The sequence below is a fragment of the Ranitomeya variabilis genome, chromosome 2 (genome assembly GCF_051348905.1).
Source record: "Ranitomeya variabilis isolate aRanVar5 chromosome 2, aRanVar5.hap1, whole genome shotgun sequence".
NCBI classification, from domain to species: domain Eukaryota; kingdom Metazoa; phylum Chordata; class Amphibia; order Anura; family Dendrobatidae; genus Ranitomeya; species Ranitomeya variabilis.
The window spans coordinates 193,222,405-193,240,207 of record NC_135233.1 but is presented as its reverse complement, the minus strand read 5'-3'; the positions used below and the strand labels follow the sequence as shown (position 1 = coordinate 193,240,207).

General features: G+C 47.5%; 1 protein-coding gene across 1 annotated transcript in view; it reads right to left on the bottom strand.

Annotated features, from left to right (window-relative positions):
• Positions 1-8,020: 8,020 nt before the first annotated feature.
• Positions 8,021-17,803, bottom strand: part of LOC143804851 (uncharacterized) — a 79,167-nt gene continuing 69,384 nt past the window's right edge. Inside the window, exons 7-8 of the mRNA XM_077283354.1 lie at positions 11,142-11,267; positions 8,021-10,311 (exon numbers count right to left, since the gene is read on the bottom strand). Of these exons, the coding sequence (XP_077139469.1) occupies positions 10,078-10,311; positions 11,142-11,267 (360 nt within the window). The 3' untranslated portion in view covers positions 8,021-10,077. The remainder of the gene's footprint in view (positions 10,312-11,141; positions 11,268-17,803) is intronic.

The following is a 17,803-nucleotide window of genomic DNA, read 5'->3' as shown; positions in this document are numbered from 1 at the left end:
AGGCTTCTTTTCACCTGGCCACAGCCTCCAGCTGCATCCGCACGAGCTGCCGGGTAAGTTCCTCCACTTCTTTCCGCAAGAGGTCCAGATCCAACATCGGTGGCTGGTACCGTTCTTGCGGGCCGCGGCTGGGGGAGTCCTCCTGCTCCACCCAACGCTCTGGTGCTCGCTCACCTCCCTCCGCCATGCTGCTTTCCGGCACTTCCTGCTTGTACTGGTTTCCCACGGTTTCACTCCACCACGCCTGTCTTCGTGGGTTGTTCCTCTTCTTCCCGCAATCCCAGACCAGGAGGCGGACCACTCTCGTTGATCGGCATACTTCTCTCACATAGTAGTATTGCTGAAGTGCGGCCATAACTTTCGCGCTGCGCTGTTCCTCCAAGCTCCACCCACGACAACACGCCCTTCTCCTGTATGCCAAATGATGTTATAATGGCGGCAGTTTTGGCTGCAATTACAGTTCAACAATCTCAATAAAGCACAGTCCCTGAGGAGCACAAGACCCACTTCAATGGGTCGGTCTATCCTGTTCGTGATGCCAAGTTGGAACGCGGCGGTGACCCAGTCCGTGGCCCTGGGCGCCCAAGTAAAAGGGACAGTCTTTAAAGGGGTTTGTGAAATAATAAAAGTTTGTGACGCCACCTGTGGTACCCAGTCAGGGATGACCGAAGCTGCTTAAAGGGGTCCTCTGCGGTGATGTTATGGCAGCAGAGATGGTATGGCTTCCCACAGGTGAAGCTGGGTCCCCAGGGCTCCCGGTGTGTTTGGCAAGGATGGTGCAGTGCCGGAAAATAAACGGAGGACACAGGGTTGCAGTCTCTTTACCTGGTTTACTGATTGTAGACACCCACAGTCCAGGGTACTGGATCACAGGTGCTGGTATGGTCCGGCCGGGTGCAAGCGAGTCTGGAATCCCCCTAACCAGGGGGGGTTGGAAACCTTCCTTCTAGTGTTGTGTTGTAGTCCCTTGCTGCCTTAGGCCTCACACAAGGTCCTCATGTTTTCTCTGTTCCCCTTTAGGTAGGACACTACCTACATGACAGGTAACTTGAGCCTTTTTACAAGATCTCTATCATGACCCGAGCTCTATCTGCTACTGTGTCTTCGGGTGTTAATGGTGGACAGGTGACTTGCAATACAGCTGTCCGCCGGTTTCTGCCGTGGGGCATGAATTTACCCCCACAACCTCGGTCTTCCGGCTATTTGTATCTGTGCTTCAGCGTGGAGGAAGCTTAGTCACAGCTTCTCTCTCCAGCTCTTAACTCTCCTTCGCTCCTCTTCCCCTCTCAGTCTCTTTACAGACTGCTCTGCTTTCCTCTTTTCTCTTATCAGGAGCTGCAGCACCTCATGTGGCTGCACGGCCCCAGAACTCCTTCCTCACTCCTCACTCTTCTCTCACGAACTCCTCTCTGTCTCTCCCTCTGACTGACTAACTCCTCCTCCAGACCGGAATATATCTATATCTAGGGAAGCTCCCCTGAAACTGGGTCCAGAGCTCCCCCTTCTGGCCTGGAGTCAGAACAGTGTTGTATGTGAACCTGAAGTGTTACAAACACGCTACAGGAGATCCATACAGTCATTACTAGAAAAGACAGCCTGAGCATAGGGTCTACTGACTTAGTAACAGAGTTATTAAGGTTGAAGGAAGACTTTAAGTCCATATAGTTCAACCCATAGCCTAACCTAACATGCCCTAACTTGTTGATCCAGAGGAAGGCAAAAAAGCCATGTGGCAAAGAGTAAGCTCCACATTGGAGAAAAAATTCCTTCCCGACTCCACATACGGCAATCAGTTCCCTGGATCAATGCCCTATCAAGGAATCTAGTATATAACCTGTAGCATTATACTTTTCAAGAAGGGCATCCAGTCCCCCTCTTAAATTTTAGTAATGAATCACTCATTACAACATGATACGGCAGAGAGTTCCATAGTCTCACTGCTCTTACAGTAAAGAATCCGCGTCTGTTATTATGCTTAAACCTTCTTTCCTCCAGATGTAGTGTTGCAGGATCAGTTGGTGACGGGCTTGCTGCTGAAACAAGCTTTGAGAGAGCACTTGCGGGTAAATCCACATATGACCTTTTCTGAGGTGGGGAGTGAAACACGCACACGCGAGCAGAAACAGGGGGTGACAGTCCCGATGGGGAAGGTCCAAAGTGGATCGGTATCCGTGACAATGGCCACCGAACCGAGATGGGTGGAAGAGTTGCGGAAGGAAATTCAGGATATACGAGTAGAGTTGGCTGATTCAAAAAAGAAACCAGCAGTTTTAACAAATCCGCCGGGAGGCAGAAATGGTCCTGAACCCCGTCGCGAAATAACAATGTCCCGCCGAGAAGAGCTCCCTACATATTACAACTGCAGTAAAATTGGACATTTGGCTCGAAGGTGTGGATGACGGAATAGGCCCTTCCAACACCGTCCATTAAACTAGGAGGCTCCGAGCCTGGGGGATGACGCCTGGATCCTGAACAGTCAAAAAGGAGAACCAGAAGTTCCAAAAATCTAGTTTTCATGTGTCCTCTCGTCTGGGCTGAAATGGATGGTCGGGCTGTAAGTTGTCTGGTAGACACTAGCTCGTATGTGACCACTATGCCTGAAACATTCTTTCGACGGCACTTCCCCTAGGCGATGCGGCCTGAATGGGGCCCAGTGATAAAGTTTGCGGCTGCCTATCACCTGCCCATCCCGGTCACAGGGGTGGTCTGGATGCAAATAACCATCTGCGGTAAAGATCTGGGTCGGAAGGGAGTGGTGCTGACCGCTGGAGAATCAAGCAACGGACATGCTGTCACTCTAGGGATGAATGTGCTGAAGGAATTTGGGAGTCTTTTCATTAACGAGTCCCCAGATGTGTTCCTGAAACAGTGGAGCCCTCGTACCCCCCAAAGAAAAGTATTTCAGCAGCTAAACCGTACAGCCCAAGCTCAATAGACTTCTAGTGATGGGAAGATGTTGGGAAAAGTGATCGTTCCAGCCTCTGCCAATCTTGTTTTTTCACTGGGACAAACCGTGCCCACCCTTCCCGTCCGGGCTTGTACCCCTCTAGAAGGAGTCGAGATACAGATAGAGCCAGCCATTATGGAACAACTACCTCCAGGGCTCCTTGTTGCGTGGATGTTAGCCACTGTACATGACGGGACGGTCCCAGTACAATGTGTTAACTTAGGAGAAAGTAATATGATGCTCCCATCAAAGAATGAAGTAGCGCAAATTCAGGGCATGCCGGAAGAACTGATATCACCCCAGGCCATACAATTGACGGTGAAACAAGGAGATGCCTGGACTGTGGCTGTAGATATCCCTACAGTTGCAGAGCCTCAGCACCTGCGGGAGGGGCGCCGTATATTAGAACAAATGAGGGTCGAATTGACAGAACTTACACCGCAACAGGTCCAACAGGTAGAAGTGTTACTAGGACGATATCAGGATGTGTTCGCACGCCATGAGGACGATTTCGGCTACACTACAGCCATCACAAACGAGATTCCGACTGGAAATGCCACACCCGTGAGAGAACGGTACCAACAAATTCCATCGCAAATATACCAATAGGTGAAAGGAATGCTGACCCAGATGCTACAAAACGCTGTTATCCAAGAGAGTCAGAGCCCGTGGGCCGCTCCTATCATGCTGGTGCGGAAGAAGGATGGAACTCTACATTTCTGTGTGGACTATCGTAAACTCAATGCTTCTACTGTGCGAGATTCCTACCCGTTACCAAGGATTGAAGAATCTTTGTCTGCTCTGGGAAGCGCAAAATACTTCTCATCGTTAGACTTAGCCAGTGGCTATTAGCAAGTACTGATGTCCAAGCAGGACTTTTATACTCCCCGTGGGTATATACAAACATATGGCTGATAAGAAACGATTGACAGGTCCAGACCTGGAGTAAATGATTTAGTATGGCTGTCCACCAAAAATATTAATCTGAAAGTTCTTTCTTGGAAATTAGGTCCTAGGTTTATTGGTCCTTATAAGGTGGTCTCCGTAATCAGTCCTGTAGATTTTCATCTCAAGCTGCTGGAGCTCCCCTGCAAGGGCCTAGGGGTACTCGGTCATGGATCCGGTCGTCATTAAAGGGGTGGTCATGGTGGCAGCAAACCGGTCCGTGGCCCCCGGCGTCCAAATTAAAGGAAAGGTCTTTAAAGGGGTTGTTAAATAAAGAATAAAGTTTGTTCATGATGCCATATGTGGTATTCGGTCAGAGGGGTCCTCCGGGGAGTGATGGCACTGCAGCAAGGATGGTATAGCTTCCCACAGGTGAAGCTGGGGTCCCCAGGGCCCTCGATGTAGTAGAGACATATAGATGGTGTAGAATGAACTAGAGGACACAAGGTTGCAGTCTCTTTACTGGTGTAAGGCAGCCACAGTCCAGGGTACCGGATCACAGTTACTGGTACGATCCAGCCGGCTTGGAAACGACTCAGGATTCCCACTAGCCAGGTGAGGTTGGAAACCTTCCCTTCTGTGCTATGTTGTAGTCCCTTGCTGCCTTAGGCCTCACACAAGGTCCTCACGTTCTCTCTGTCCCCCTTGTTGGTAGGACACTACCCACATGGCAGGTAACTAGAGCCTTTCTACAGGTGTCTCTCAGTATGACTTCGGGCTCTATGTGTTACTGTGCCTTCAGGTTTTGATGGTGGACAGTCGACCTGCAATCTCCTGTCTGCCGGTTTCTGCCGTGGGGCAAATAGTTACCCCCACAACCTTGGTCTTTCCTGCTTCTTCAGCGTGGAGGAAGCTCAGTCGCAGCTTCCCTCCAGCTCTTTATTCTCCTTTTGCTTCTCTTCCCTGTCAGTCTCCTACAGACTGCTCTACTTTTCCCTTTCCTTTCCCAGGATCTGCGGAATCACTTGTCTGCACGGCCCCATCTTTCCTCTCTCAGACTCTCTCTGTCTGCTTCCACTCTGCTCTGTCTCTCTGACAGGCTGCCTAACTCCTCCTCCAAGCGAGAATATATATATGTCTAGGGAAGCCACCCACAAACTGGATCAGCGCTCCCCCCTTCTGGCCAGGAGTAAGAACAGTGTTGTATGTGCTGAATACCTGTTAAAGGGATGCTTCCTCGCTTCCCAAGCATGGCTTCTCTCTCCCCGTAAGGAAAGCAATACCACTGTAACAACCGGTTACCTGAGGTGTTACACTTCGACCGACTATCAAGATTCATAATGTTTTTCACAGGTCTTTGCTCAAAAGATTTGTTGCGCCTGTGCAGCCGTCACCAGTTTTTGTTGATGGCAATTTAGAATTTCAGGTAGCGAAAATCATTGATTCCTGTATAGTTCGCCGCTCTGTACAGTACCTGGTACATTGAAAAGGGTATGATTCGAATGACAGGTGGGTGCCAGCATCTGAGGTTAATGCCAGTAGGTTGATACCGTCATTTTATGTGGCCCATCCAGATAAACACGTCCTGAGGGTCCTGTGGCCCCTCATAGAGGTAGAAGAGGGATGGTGTCACGCTCACGCCCTGACTGGGTGGCTTGAGCGAGGGGATTGTGACCCCACTGTGCCACAAACCAGACTACCCTGGAAGGGGCGTGACTAAGCAGCTTCCTTGGTGTTCACTGGAACCTCTGATGGTGAGGTCAGGCTTGTGCAGCATGTAGCTACAGGTACCACTCCAGGGCGGTGTCTATCTGTGGCAGCTGATCCCACTGAGGTACTGAACACTAATAACAAGTGCAGGCGAGTATGGACTAGCACGACTGGTACTCTGGCTGGCACTTTGGCAGGCAGTCGGACACGGCTGGCACACTAGGCAGGCAGGCGAGCACAGCTCGCAGGACTGGAACTGGTTTGGGTAGGACAGGAACATAGGCAGGTACGTGTGGGATAAGGGAACAGATACAGACCAGTTCAAACTAGAGGCATAAAGGAACAGGTAAGACCCATTTCAGACTGGAGGGGCAAGGACACACAGGGTGCGGAGCGGGAGCAAAGCCGCAGGATACAGAGCAGGGCAGAACCGCAGGAGGTGAGACTGGAGTAGAGGAGAGCCGCAGAATGCGGCGAGCAGAGCAGAGCCACAGGTAGCGGTGAGCAGGGCAGAACCGCAGGATGCAGCGAGCAGAGCTGAGCAGAGCAGAGCTACAGGTAGCGGCGAGCAGAGCCACAGGTAGCGGCGAGCAGAGTAGAGTCAAAGGATGCGGAGCAAAGAGTAAATCCGCAGGTTGCAGAGCAAAGAGCAGAGCCGCAGGTTGTGGAGCAAAAAGCAAAGCCTCAGGTTGCGGAGCAAAGAGCAGAGCCACAGGTTGCAAAGAGCAGAAGGAGTGAACACAAGGAAACACACAGCAGGATAGGGAAGGCTACAGACAGGGACACAAACGGACACAGGTATAGGACTTAGTTCAGACAGTTTCAAGTACGGGATAAGGTACAGGAACAGGATTCAGACAAGGGTATGCAGTCCCCTGGGAAGGCAGAAACGAGAGACACAGGTACAGGCCTGTGTGGCTGAAACGAGAGATAAAGCAAGACAGGACCTGGCAACTTAGCAGCAAGACACTGAGGAAATACGTTGCTCAGGCATCCCCCTAGGGGTGGGAATGCCTTAAGTACCTGATGCATCTTGGCAATTGGCAGGGGACACCTTAGAAAAGCTTTATTCAATGTGTTTCAGAGCACCACTGCTCCTTCATCAGGATACCACACAGAAGAGACATTCTGTGTGGTATCCTGATGAAGGAGCCCTGGTGCTCCGAAACGCCTTGAATAAAGCCACTTTTTCATTGGTTTACCCATTTGGACTTACAATTTTTTAAGCGGCGCAGAGAAAAATCTACCATTTTATCCCATATGTTTTTAATTGCTTTGGTTGGTAACGAGGAGACCGGTGGATCTGCAGCAGCTTACATTTCTATGAGCCTGTGTAAGGGCTGGACATGGTGAGTAAATTTGAATAGAATTTATCTCCCTATACCCAGATAAGACCCTATTGCACTTTTATTTTTTCTAGTCATTTATTGATGCATATCCCCATTAGCAGATTGGGAGAACTTGGTTCTGGTAAGCCTATTATTCTCAAGTTATTTCTCCGAAATCTGTTTTCCAAATTATCTAGTTTTTTGGATATCTATTCGCTCATCTTAGTAGTCTTTATTAGTTCAGATTGTAAATTTTCTAGTTCATCCGCTGTTGAGCTGATTGTGTTGTCTGCTGCGTCAATTCTGTCTGCCTGTTGTGAAATGGCTGCTTGCATCTGTTGTAGTGAGGCAGATACTGTCTGCTCCAGTGTCTGTTTTATATCAGGAGCCAGCATTTTTGCTACTTCAGTATCTAAAGTTTTGTAGGGTCCATTAAGCCCAGTGAGATGCTCATCGTCTCCCTCCTTCTACACTTGAATCAGAGTAGAAGTCTGTGTAGAGGACTTCCAGTTTTTCTTTGCTCTAGGCGTGGACGGCACCATCTTGCTGCACCCGTCTCTCTGCGCTGTCAGATTATCTTGCTGAGGTCCAGTTCCTGGTAAGATATTTCTCCATGCAGCAGGAGAGGTGGTTGGTGAGTCTCACAGACAGGTTTTTCACCTGTTTTGCTGAGGTTATGTTCCCAGGAACCCCAAGGGGAGAAGCCAAAACATGGAGCTGCTCTCACTAGCTGCTGTCCGTGTGCGCCCCGGAACCAGAAGTCAAATTATATGATTTTATGACATATTTATTTATTTTTTGGTTATTAGTTTTAATAGCCTTTTTTTTCTATAAGTAAATGTAAATTACATAATGCCTAACAAAAATCCAAATTGGCATAGCAATTTTTCCATAGATATTTGGTTTTGTTCATGGTCTGCCACGGGTATTTCTGACATGAAGTACGAAAGATGTGTGGAGAATGTTGTAAATCATAATGTTCTGCAGCCTTACAAGGTATTGGTTATTGACAAGTTTATCCTATTAGGGTTATTGTGAGATGGAAATATCCCTTCAGAATTTATATCTTTGTAAATTCAGTGAACCTATGTATTTGAGTGTAATGTCCATATAATTATAGATTAACGCACACATATAAACCCATTTTTTTCACATACAGTACATAGTTTATTGGCTAGTCATAAATAGATCAAATTTTTAATTTTAGAAAAAAAAAAATTACTGTCACGGGTTTATCACGACAGAGAGAAGACTGTGGTGTCTTATTTCTCGTTCTCCTGCCCTTATTAAAATCACTTTACCTTCATATTAAATTATGCAGGTTTCTGCTAGAAGTGCAGGGGTTAATCTTCTCAGTTGAGAGCTCCTGGAGCTTTTCTGCTTTGACACTCTCAGCTGTTCAGTGTTAGCCACTCTCCTCTGCTATGTACTTGAAGCGCCTGCAAGGGCCATGGGGATACTCGGTACCGGGTTGATTCTTAAAGGGATGTGGTCACGGCAGCAGTGACCCGGTCCGTGGCCCTGGGTGTCCAATAAAAGAGTCAATGAATTGAAAGGGGAAATACATTTTATAAGGGTATTGTTCGTGACGCCACCCGTGGTATTTGGCTATGATAATATGGCCAATGCTGCAGTTCAGATCCACTGGGGCAGTTGGTGATGCAGCAGAGATGTTTCAGCTCTCCACGGGTAGAGCTAGGCCCCAGGGCAGTGATGGTGTTAAATGTGATGATGGATGTTGTAGTGCAGGGCAGGTGAAGCAGTAATAATTCAGAGGACACAGCAGAGTGCAGTTTCCACACCTTTACTAACAGTTCTAAGATGCAGTCCCCAGCCAGGGGCTGTGTCCTCTGGGTCTGTGGTCCAGCCAGCTCTCAGGTAATTTGGGGTACACTTTGCCAGAACCCCGTTCTTATGTTCCTTTCCTGGCTGTCTCTCTGCGCTGGCCTTGTTCTCTCCTGCGCCTTCACACACAGTGTCCCAAGCCAGCAGCCTTGGATCTTGTCGGGCGACATCTGTCTAGTCCCCTTGGTCCTATGTGGCTGCCTTTTCAGTGAATGTGTGTAGATGTGGCTGTGGCACATACATATACCACAGCCTCCGGTTTGCTAGCTAAGCCTTGTAGTCCTCCACTAGTCTTGGGGGGCCGGTTCCCCCTCTCTGACCTGGTCCCTCCACCTGGTGATGATCAGCGTGGATGCGGGCCCCACAGGTGGATTCCTCACTACCCGTGACCCTAGGACCCCTTCTTTCTCTTCCTTCTGTAGCTTCACCTTTCTCTAACTCCCTCTCTCTGGGAGCTCCATTCTGCATGTCTCACTCCTTTTACTTCCTCTCACAGACTCCTCACGTTTGCTCTCTTCTCCTCCTCCCCACAGAATGACTACACACTCCCCTCCAACTGTCACCACCCTTATTGCCTGAGTGAGATCCCACCCCATTCTCTAGGGTCTGCCCAACTTGCCAGGCTGAGGTGATGGGATGTTGAATGCAAGTGTGTGGGTCCTGGGTAGTGCCCTCTCCTTGCCCGAGAGCGGAGTCCCACACCTCTGGATGAGGTGCAGCACCTCTGTGGCGACACATACTCACAGTCAGGGATTGCCAGTGTTAGTTTCTTACTGCCTGGTTCTGGAGTTGGAGGTGATGGTTGTTTAAGGAGGCGTTGGGAGTGTTGTTCAGAAGACTGTTGCGTGGTGATTTGTTTGTGTGTATATTTTCATCCTCTACTACTTGTTTTTTCCCTCTTTTCCATCCCAGTGTTACACTCTGTTGTATGTGAGTAGATATTTGTATGATTGCTATTTTCTTTTATCCCTATACGTCTTTTATTGTTAGTCTGGTTTGTGTATGTTTGTACACTACAACTCCCCATTTCCGTGGGTGGGGAAGGAGACACATAAGGGCTGATTCAGGAGTAAGTCAGTAAGGCATGTGGTCCCTGTGTCTTTACCATTAGAAGTAATCCGGGGACCAGGGATAGCTAGGACACCCCTAGCTTTAGAGATGAGATAGTTAAGGAACCACTATTTATTTTATCGGGAGCAGGAAAATAATTGTCCATTTTGTATTGTATTTGTTAGACTAAAACTTTTCTGAAGTTAAAATGTATACATCAGGCACTTACAAGTAGTGACATTTGCAATACGCCATCAGTCTGGGGGAAAAAAAAGGTACATTTTTTGTTTGGCACAGTAGCAGTATCATTTTCTAAAACACCATATGTTTTTTTTCAGCAGGTTCCTCCATGTTCCTTGCCATCTCCTCCCTGTTGCTTCCACTTCTGGAAAGTCTTCTGATGCTATTAAATGATCCTTTGTGGGTCACATTATTGCAGCGATGTACAAGTATTGGGTCACGTGAAATGTTGCGGCACTTTAGAAGACGCTGCAAGATTTGCTTGTCACAGCGCTCTTTCCGAAAATCATCTTCATACACCTTCAGCTGTGGGAACAACAAACCAATGTGAAATATGGAAGGAAGCATTCTGCCAGGAAGACAAAATAACAAGTCGTATGTGCAAGCGGGAAGATGTCACACGTCTCACCTCTTATTTTTCCTCCCTGTTCCCACCATCTCTCCCAACCCCATTGTCCTTTGCAGCGTTGATCTTTCCTTTTGTCTATTGGTCATGCTACCAAATGACTTCAAGTCTCCTAAAGGGTTAATGGCACAAATTGCACTCTCTAATGGCCAGCTGCCCTGGCTTTTATTAGGGGACCCCTCAGTTTTGCACCAGACTCAAGCAATAAGGTTCTACATGTTGAATGAGATGTAAAAGACCGTTTATACAGGCCAACCTAAGGCGCTAAAGGACTGATCGGTGGTCATATAATAGCCTATTTACACAGTTTTAACTGGCTTCAAATGTGTACAGGACAATCTATAGCAGATAGTTCTGTGCGCATAGGCCACCATTGTACTGGACAACAGAAGTCAAGTTTACACAGAACGATGTACCGCTGAGAATGATTAACTTTTATGCGGCACAAAAAAAATCATTTCACCCAACGAACGAGTAGTTTTGCGTTCCCGTGCGGTTGGCGGACGCGTCAAAACAACACATCTGCATACATTCGCATGTCCTGTGTGCCCAAGGTTAAAGATAGGTACGCAGGACGTATGCAGAAGTATGCGGAAGTAGTCTGGGCTTAACGGAGGACGTACGTAACCCTCCGCAAAGCCCCGAATGCAAATGTGAACTTCACCTAAGGGCTCCAGAAAGAAATTTATTTTATATTCTGAAACATTTATTTCACAATAGTTATGTTTACCTGTTCTTTTAGGACTAACATTTGCTCTTTCATTTCTTTTTCCTTCTTCTTTAGCTTTGCATTTTCTGTTTTCACACGTTCTCGATCTACATGCTCTGTCTTGTAGTCTGCTGCATAAATTTCTGTCTAAATCAGGAAGGAAACATTACAATATTGATCCTGATCATTAAATTTGTGAAGTTAGAGTAAATTACAAACTTATGGGTAATGGTGTGTCATTAATCAGCACTACTACTACACCAAAAATAAAACTATAAATATACAGCTCTGGGAAAAATTAAGAGACCACTGCAAAATGTTCAGTTTGCCTGATTTTTCTCTTTATAGGTATATTTTTGAGTAAAATGTAAATTGTTCTTTTAGTCTATAAACTTCTGACAACATGTCTCCGAATTTCCAAGCAATAAATTTTGTATTTTTTTCTGAAAATGAGAAATGGTCAAAATTACAAAACCCCAGTGCTTTCAGACCTCAAATAATGCAAAGAAAACAAGTTCAGAATCATTTAGAAACAACAATACTAATGTTTTAACTCAGGAAGAATTCAGAAATCAATATTTTGTGGAATAACCATGATTTGTAATCACAGCTTTCATGCGTCTTGGCATGCTTTCCACCAGTCTTTCACACTGCTTCTTTAAGCAGTTCTTCTTTTTTTGATGGCTTGTGACTATCCGTCATCCTCCTGATTACATTCCAGAGGTTTTCAATGGGGTTCAGGTCTGGAGATTGGGCTGCCCATGACAGGGTCTTGATGTGGTGGTCTCTTAATTTTTGCCTGAGCTGTATAATGATAAGCAGAATTGTTAAGTGTGGGTTCTCTACCATAGCAAGCATTTGTAGAAAAAGGTCTTGCCTTTTATACAAAAACATCAAGAGCATTTTATGGAATAGTTTTTTGTTGCTTTGTATTTATTTTTCCTCAGTCTACCACTGGTGGGGTGTAAAGTTGAGTTTACATCTGTGACGATTCGTAGAAAAAAAACGAAAAGTGGACCCTCTGGACCGCGATGACGATCCCCTCACAGGCGAGCTGACCAGATGCACCGCCCCTATACAGGGAGAGTTAGGGGCAGGCCTGTGAGGGACTATCGCCACGGAAGCTGGAGGACCAAGATGGAATAAAGGGGAAGACAACGGGCTGGCGAAGGCGGCAGGAACTCAGGATAGGTGGGAACTGCAGAGACACAAAACTGGCGGGTATGACTGAGACAAAAGACTGGCGGGAACACTGCAGCAACACTGGGACCCACGGGAGTGCTGGAGGGTCACAGGGACCGACGAGAACAAGGCAGAGACTCAGGGACTGGCAAGGTACTTCAGAGACGAAGGGACTGGCAGAAACACTGCAGTAACACAGGGACTGGCAGGAACACTACAGAGACACAGGGAATGACGGGAGCAAGGCAGGGACACAGGAGCAGGCAAGGTACTGCAGAGACACAGGACCTGATGGGAACACGGCAGAGACACAGGAAACAGGCAAGGCACTGCAGAGAAACAGGAACTGATGGGAACACGGCAGGGACACAGGAAACAGGCAAGGCACTGCAGAGAAAAGAAGAGACCCAAAGTCAGAGGGCTAGGCACGCACAGAGACCACGGGTGGCCAGGAGCACTTGATAGCACAAATGAACATCAGGCACAGAGGGGCAGCAGGAAGCGGTTTACATACCAGCGCGGAGAACGCTTCCGGGTTACAGCCCTCCAGGAAGATGGAGAGGATGGGAAGGAGCGCCAGCAGGGGAACTAGAGGTGCACACGCACAGAGCTGAACGCGGCGTGCGCGCGCACCCGACGAGCAGCAGAAGCCGGGAGCGAGCGCTGGAGTGAAGACGCTGCAGCAGAGGAGTCGCGCCGGGACGCCGAGGACAGGTAAGTATGACAGGGCGCGGGGAGTGACAGCGGCATGACAACATCACAATATGTGAACATGTTCAGTAAATGCACTGAGAAAACTGAGAATATACACCAACTGCAGCCATGGCCCTCTGGGACATTATGAAGGTCTAAATATGTTAATTCATGTTGTTCTCCATTGTTTTGCAACTTCACACCTTTTTTCACTGTATTTAACAGCGCAGCAAATTTTGCAAACGTTTTCCCGTAGAGCAGGGCATCACAGAAGAAATATAAAGCATGACAAGTAGGGTTGAGCGAAACGGGTCGATCATTTTCAAAAGTCGCCGACTTTTGGCTAAGTCGGCGTCTCATGAAACCCGATCCGACCCCTGTGCTTGTCGGCCATGCGGTACGCGACTTTCGCGCCAAAGTCGCGTTTCAATGACGCGAAAAGCGCCATTTCTCAGCCAATGAAGGTGAACGCAGAGTGTGGGCAGCGTGATGACATAGATCCTGGTCCCCACCATCTTAGAGAAGGGCATTGCAGTGATTGGCTTGCTGTCTGCGGCGTCACAGGGGCTATAAAGGGGCGTTCCCGCCGACCGCCATCTTACTGCTGCTGATCTGAGCTTAGGGAGAGGTTGCTGCCGCTTCGTCAGAAGCAGGGAGAGCGTTAGGCAGGGTCCACTAACCACCAAACCGCTTGTGCTGTAGCGATTTCCACTGTCCAACACCACCTTCGGTGTGCAGGAACAGTGGAAGCTATTTTTTTTTTTTTTTTTCCTCAGCGTTGTAGCTCATTGGGCTGCCCTAGAAGGCTCCGTGATAGCTGTATTGCTGTGTGTACGCCACTGTGCAAACCAACTGCTTTTTTCAAAGCACATATCCTCTTGTTCCTTTCTGCACAGCTATCTTTTTTGTTTGTCCACACTTTTTATTTAATTTGTGCATCAGTCCACTCCTATTGCTGCCTGCCATACCTGGCTTAGATTACTGCAGGGAGATAGTAATTGTAGGACAGTCCCTGTTTTTTTTTTTTTTGTGGGAGATTAAGATTGGCATTTCTGCTACAGTGCCATCCCTGTGTGTGCCATCTCTCACTGAGTGGGCCATAGAAAGCCTATTTATTTTTTCTGTGATTTGTGTTCTAAATTCTACCTCAACACAAAAACACTACATCAATCAGTGGTAGAAAAATATTGGCCTCAGTCAGGGCTTGTGTGCCACTGCTGTGTGTGCTATCTCTCATTCAGTGGGCTATAGAAAGCCTATTTATTTATTTATTTTTTTTCTTATTATTTGGTTTCTAAAGTCTCCCTGAAAAAAAAAAAAAAAAAAAAAAAACAGTGGGAGAGTAATATTGCCCTTTCAGCTTGTGTGCCAGTCTTGACTCCTGGGTGTGCCACCTCTCTCTCATTCAGTGGGCCATAGAAAGCCTATTTATTTTTTTGGTTTTTTTAATATTATTTGGTTTCTAAAGTCTCCCTGAAAATAAAAAAAAAAAACTTAAAAAAACAGTGGGAGAGTAATATTGCCCTTTCAGCTTGTGTGCCAGTCTTGACTCCTGGGTGTGCCACCTCTCTCATTCAGTGGGCCATAGAAAGCCTATTTATTTTTTTTAAAAAATATTATTGGGTTTCTAAAGTCTCCCTTAAAAAACAAAAAATACATAAAAAAACAGTGGGAGAGTAATATTGCCCTTTCAGCTTGTGTGCCAGTCTTGACTCCTGGGTGTGCCACCTCTCTCATTCAGTGGGCCATAGAAAGCATTTTTTTTTTTTTCCTTGATTTGTGTTCTAAAATCTACCTCAACACAAAAACACTACATCAATCAGTGGTAGAAAAATATTGGCCTCAGTCAGGGCTTGTGTGCCACTGCTGTGTGTGCTATCTCTCATTCAGTGGGCTATAGAAAGCCTATTTATTTATTTATTTTTTTTCTTATTATTTGGTTTCTAAAGTCTCCCTGAAAAAAAAAAAAAAAAAAAAAAACAGTGGGAGAGTGCCCTTTCAGCTTGTGTGCCAGTCTTGACTCCTGGGTGTGCCACCTCTCTCTCATTCAGTGGGCCATAGAAAGCCTATTTATTTTTTTGGTTTTTTTAATATTATTTGGTTTCTAAAGTCTCCCTGAAAAAAAAAAAAAATAAATTAGGTGGGAGATTAATATTGACATTAGTGCTTGAGTGACAGTCCTGCGTGTGTGTCATCTCTGTGATTTTGTGCCACAGAAAACAGAGTGTGTAACATTGTGCCTGATTTTCCTTGTGGTCTCACCAACCTGTTAAGGGATATTGAAATCATACTGAAGTTATAGCTCACCGTGTAAGTTGTTTGACAGCAACAAATAAAGTTACTTTGGTTAAGATTTTAAAACAATGAGGAAGTCTGGTGCAAGAGGTCGTCGTGGGCGTTCATTGTCAGCTGGTAATGATGGTAGTGGTAGTGGAGCATCAGGTGGTCGTGGGGATAAAAATATTCCACCTAAGTCTGGAGCTGTGGAGCCAGTTTCGTCGTCAGGCTACACAAGGCCTCGAACGCTCTCTTTTCTGGGAGTAGGAAAACCGCTTTTAAAGGCGGAGCAGCAACAGCAAGTTTTGGCTTACATTGCAGACTCAGCCTCTAGCTCTTTTGCCTCCTCTTCCGAAACTGGTAAATGTAAAAGCAGCGCGTCGCTTGTGGATGTTCACGGTCAGGGACAAGTCGCTTCCTTGTCCTCCTCAGCAAAAACTACAACAAGAGAGAAGGATGCAGCAGGCGACACAACGGGTCACTCCATGGAGCTCTTTACACATACCGTCCCTGGCTTAGAAAGTGAAACATTTAACAGGCCATGCCCATTACAAGTATATTCTGACATGGAGTGCACTGATGCACAGCCACAGCCAGAGTACTATGCTGCTCCTTTGACTCAGACCACCACATTGCCCTCTCAGGGTACAGATCCACAATCAGACCCTGATGAGACTATGTTGCCCCGCCACGAACGCTATACCACCGACCGACACAGTGACACAGACGAAGTTGCACACGAGCTCGAAGAGGAGGTAATAGATGACCCAGTTATTGACCCCGATTGGCAGCCATTGGGGGAACAGGGTGCAGGCGGCAGTAGTTCAGAAGCGGAGGTGGAGGAGGGGCCGCAGCAGGCATCAACATCGCAACAGGTTCCATCTGCCGGGCCCGTATCTGGCCCAAAACGCGTGTCAAAGCCAAAACCTGTTGGAGGACAGCGTGGCCATCCGGTTAAAGCTCAGTCTGCAATCCCTGAAAAGGGATCCGAGTCTAGGAAGAGTGCAGTCTGGCATTTTTTTAAACAACATCCAACTGATCAGCGCAAAGTCATCTGTCAAAAATGTTCAACTAGCTTAAGCAGAGGTCAGAATCTGAAAAGTCTAAATACTAGTTGCATGCATAGACACTTAACCACCATGCATTTTCAAGCCTGGACTAACTACCAAACGTCCCTTAAGGTTGTAGCACCCTCGGCCAATGAAGCTAGTCAGCAACGCAACATCCCTTCCGTCGCTGTAAGGCCACCATTTTCCGCACCACCGGCAGTATCTGTGCAGGTTTCTTTGCCAGCCAAAAGCAGTCAGGGTCAGGGAACCACCAGTTTTGTAGGAGGAAATATTGCATCTAGGGCACTGGCGGAAACAATACCGTCTCCAACCGTCTCTCAGTCTGCCATGTACACCGGCACACCCGAAAGTTCCACGATCTCCAGCTCTCCAGTCCAGCTCACCCTACATGAGACTCTGGTTAGAAAAAGGAAGTACTTATCCTCGCATCCGCGTACACAGGGTTTTAACGCCCACATAGCTAGACTAATCTCGTTAGAGATGATGCCCTACCGGTTAGTTGAAAGCGAAGCTTTCAAAGCCCTGATGGAGTACGCTGAACCACGATACGAGCTACCCAGTCGACACTTTTTTTCCAGAAAAGCCATCCCAGCCCTGCACCAGCATGTTAAACAGCGCATCGTCCATGCACTCAGGCAATCTGTGAGTACAAAGGTGCACCTGACTACAGATGCATGGACCAGTAGGCATGGCCAGGGACGTTATGTGTCCATCACGGCACACTGGGTGAATGTGGTGGATGCAGGGTCCACAGGCGACATCAATTTAGGGACAGTTGTGCCTAGCCCACGGTCTAGGAAACAGTTGGCTGTAGGCGTTCGCACCCCCTCCTCCTCCTCCTCCTCGTCCTCCTGCAGAAGCTACAGCTCTTCCACAGAACGCAGTCTGCCAACCACTCCATCGGCAGATGACACTGTTGCACACCAGTTGTCCCATTATGGGCCAGCTACTGCCAAGCGTCAGCAGGCTGTATTGGCTATGAAGTGTTTGGGCGACAACAGACACACCGCGGAAGTTCTGTCCGAGTTCTTGCAACAAGAAACGCAGTCGTGGCTGGGCACAGTAGATCTTGAGGCAGGCAAGGTAGTGAGTGATAACGGAAGGAATTTCATGGCTGCCATCTCCCTTTCCCAACTGAAACACATTCCTTGCCTGGCTCACACCTTAAACCTGGTGGTGCAGTGCTTATTGAAAACTTATCCTGGGTTCTCCGACCTGCTCCTCAAAGTGCGTGCACTTTGCTCACATATCCGACGTTCGCCTGTACACGCCAGCCGTATGCAGACCTATCAGCGGTCTTTGAACCTTCCCCAGCATCGCCTCATCATAGACGTTGCAACAAGGTGGAACTCAACACTGCACATGCTTCAGAGACTGTGCGAACAGAGGCGTGCTGTTATTTATTTGTGGGAGGATACACGGGCAGGCAGTAGGATGGCAGACATGGAGTTGTCAGGTGTG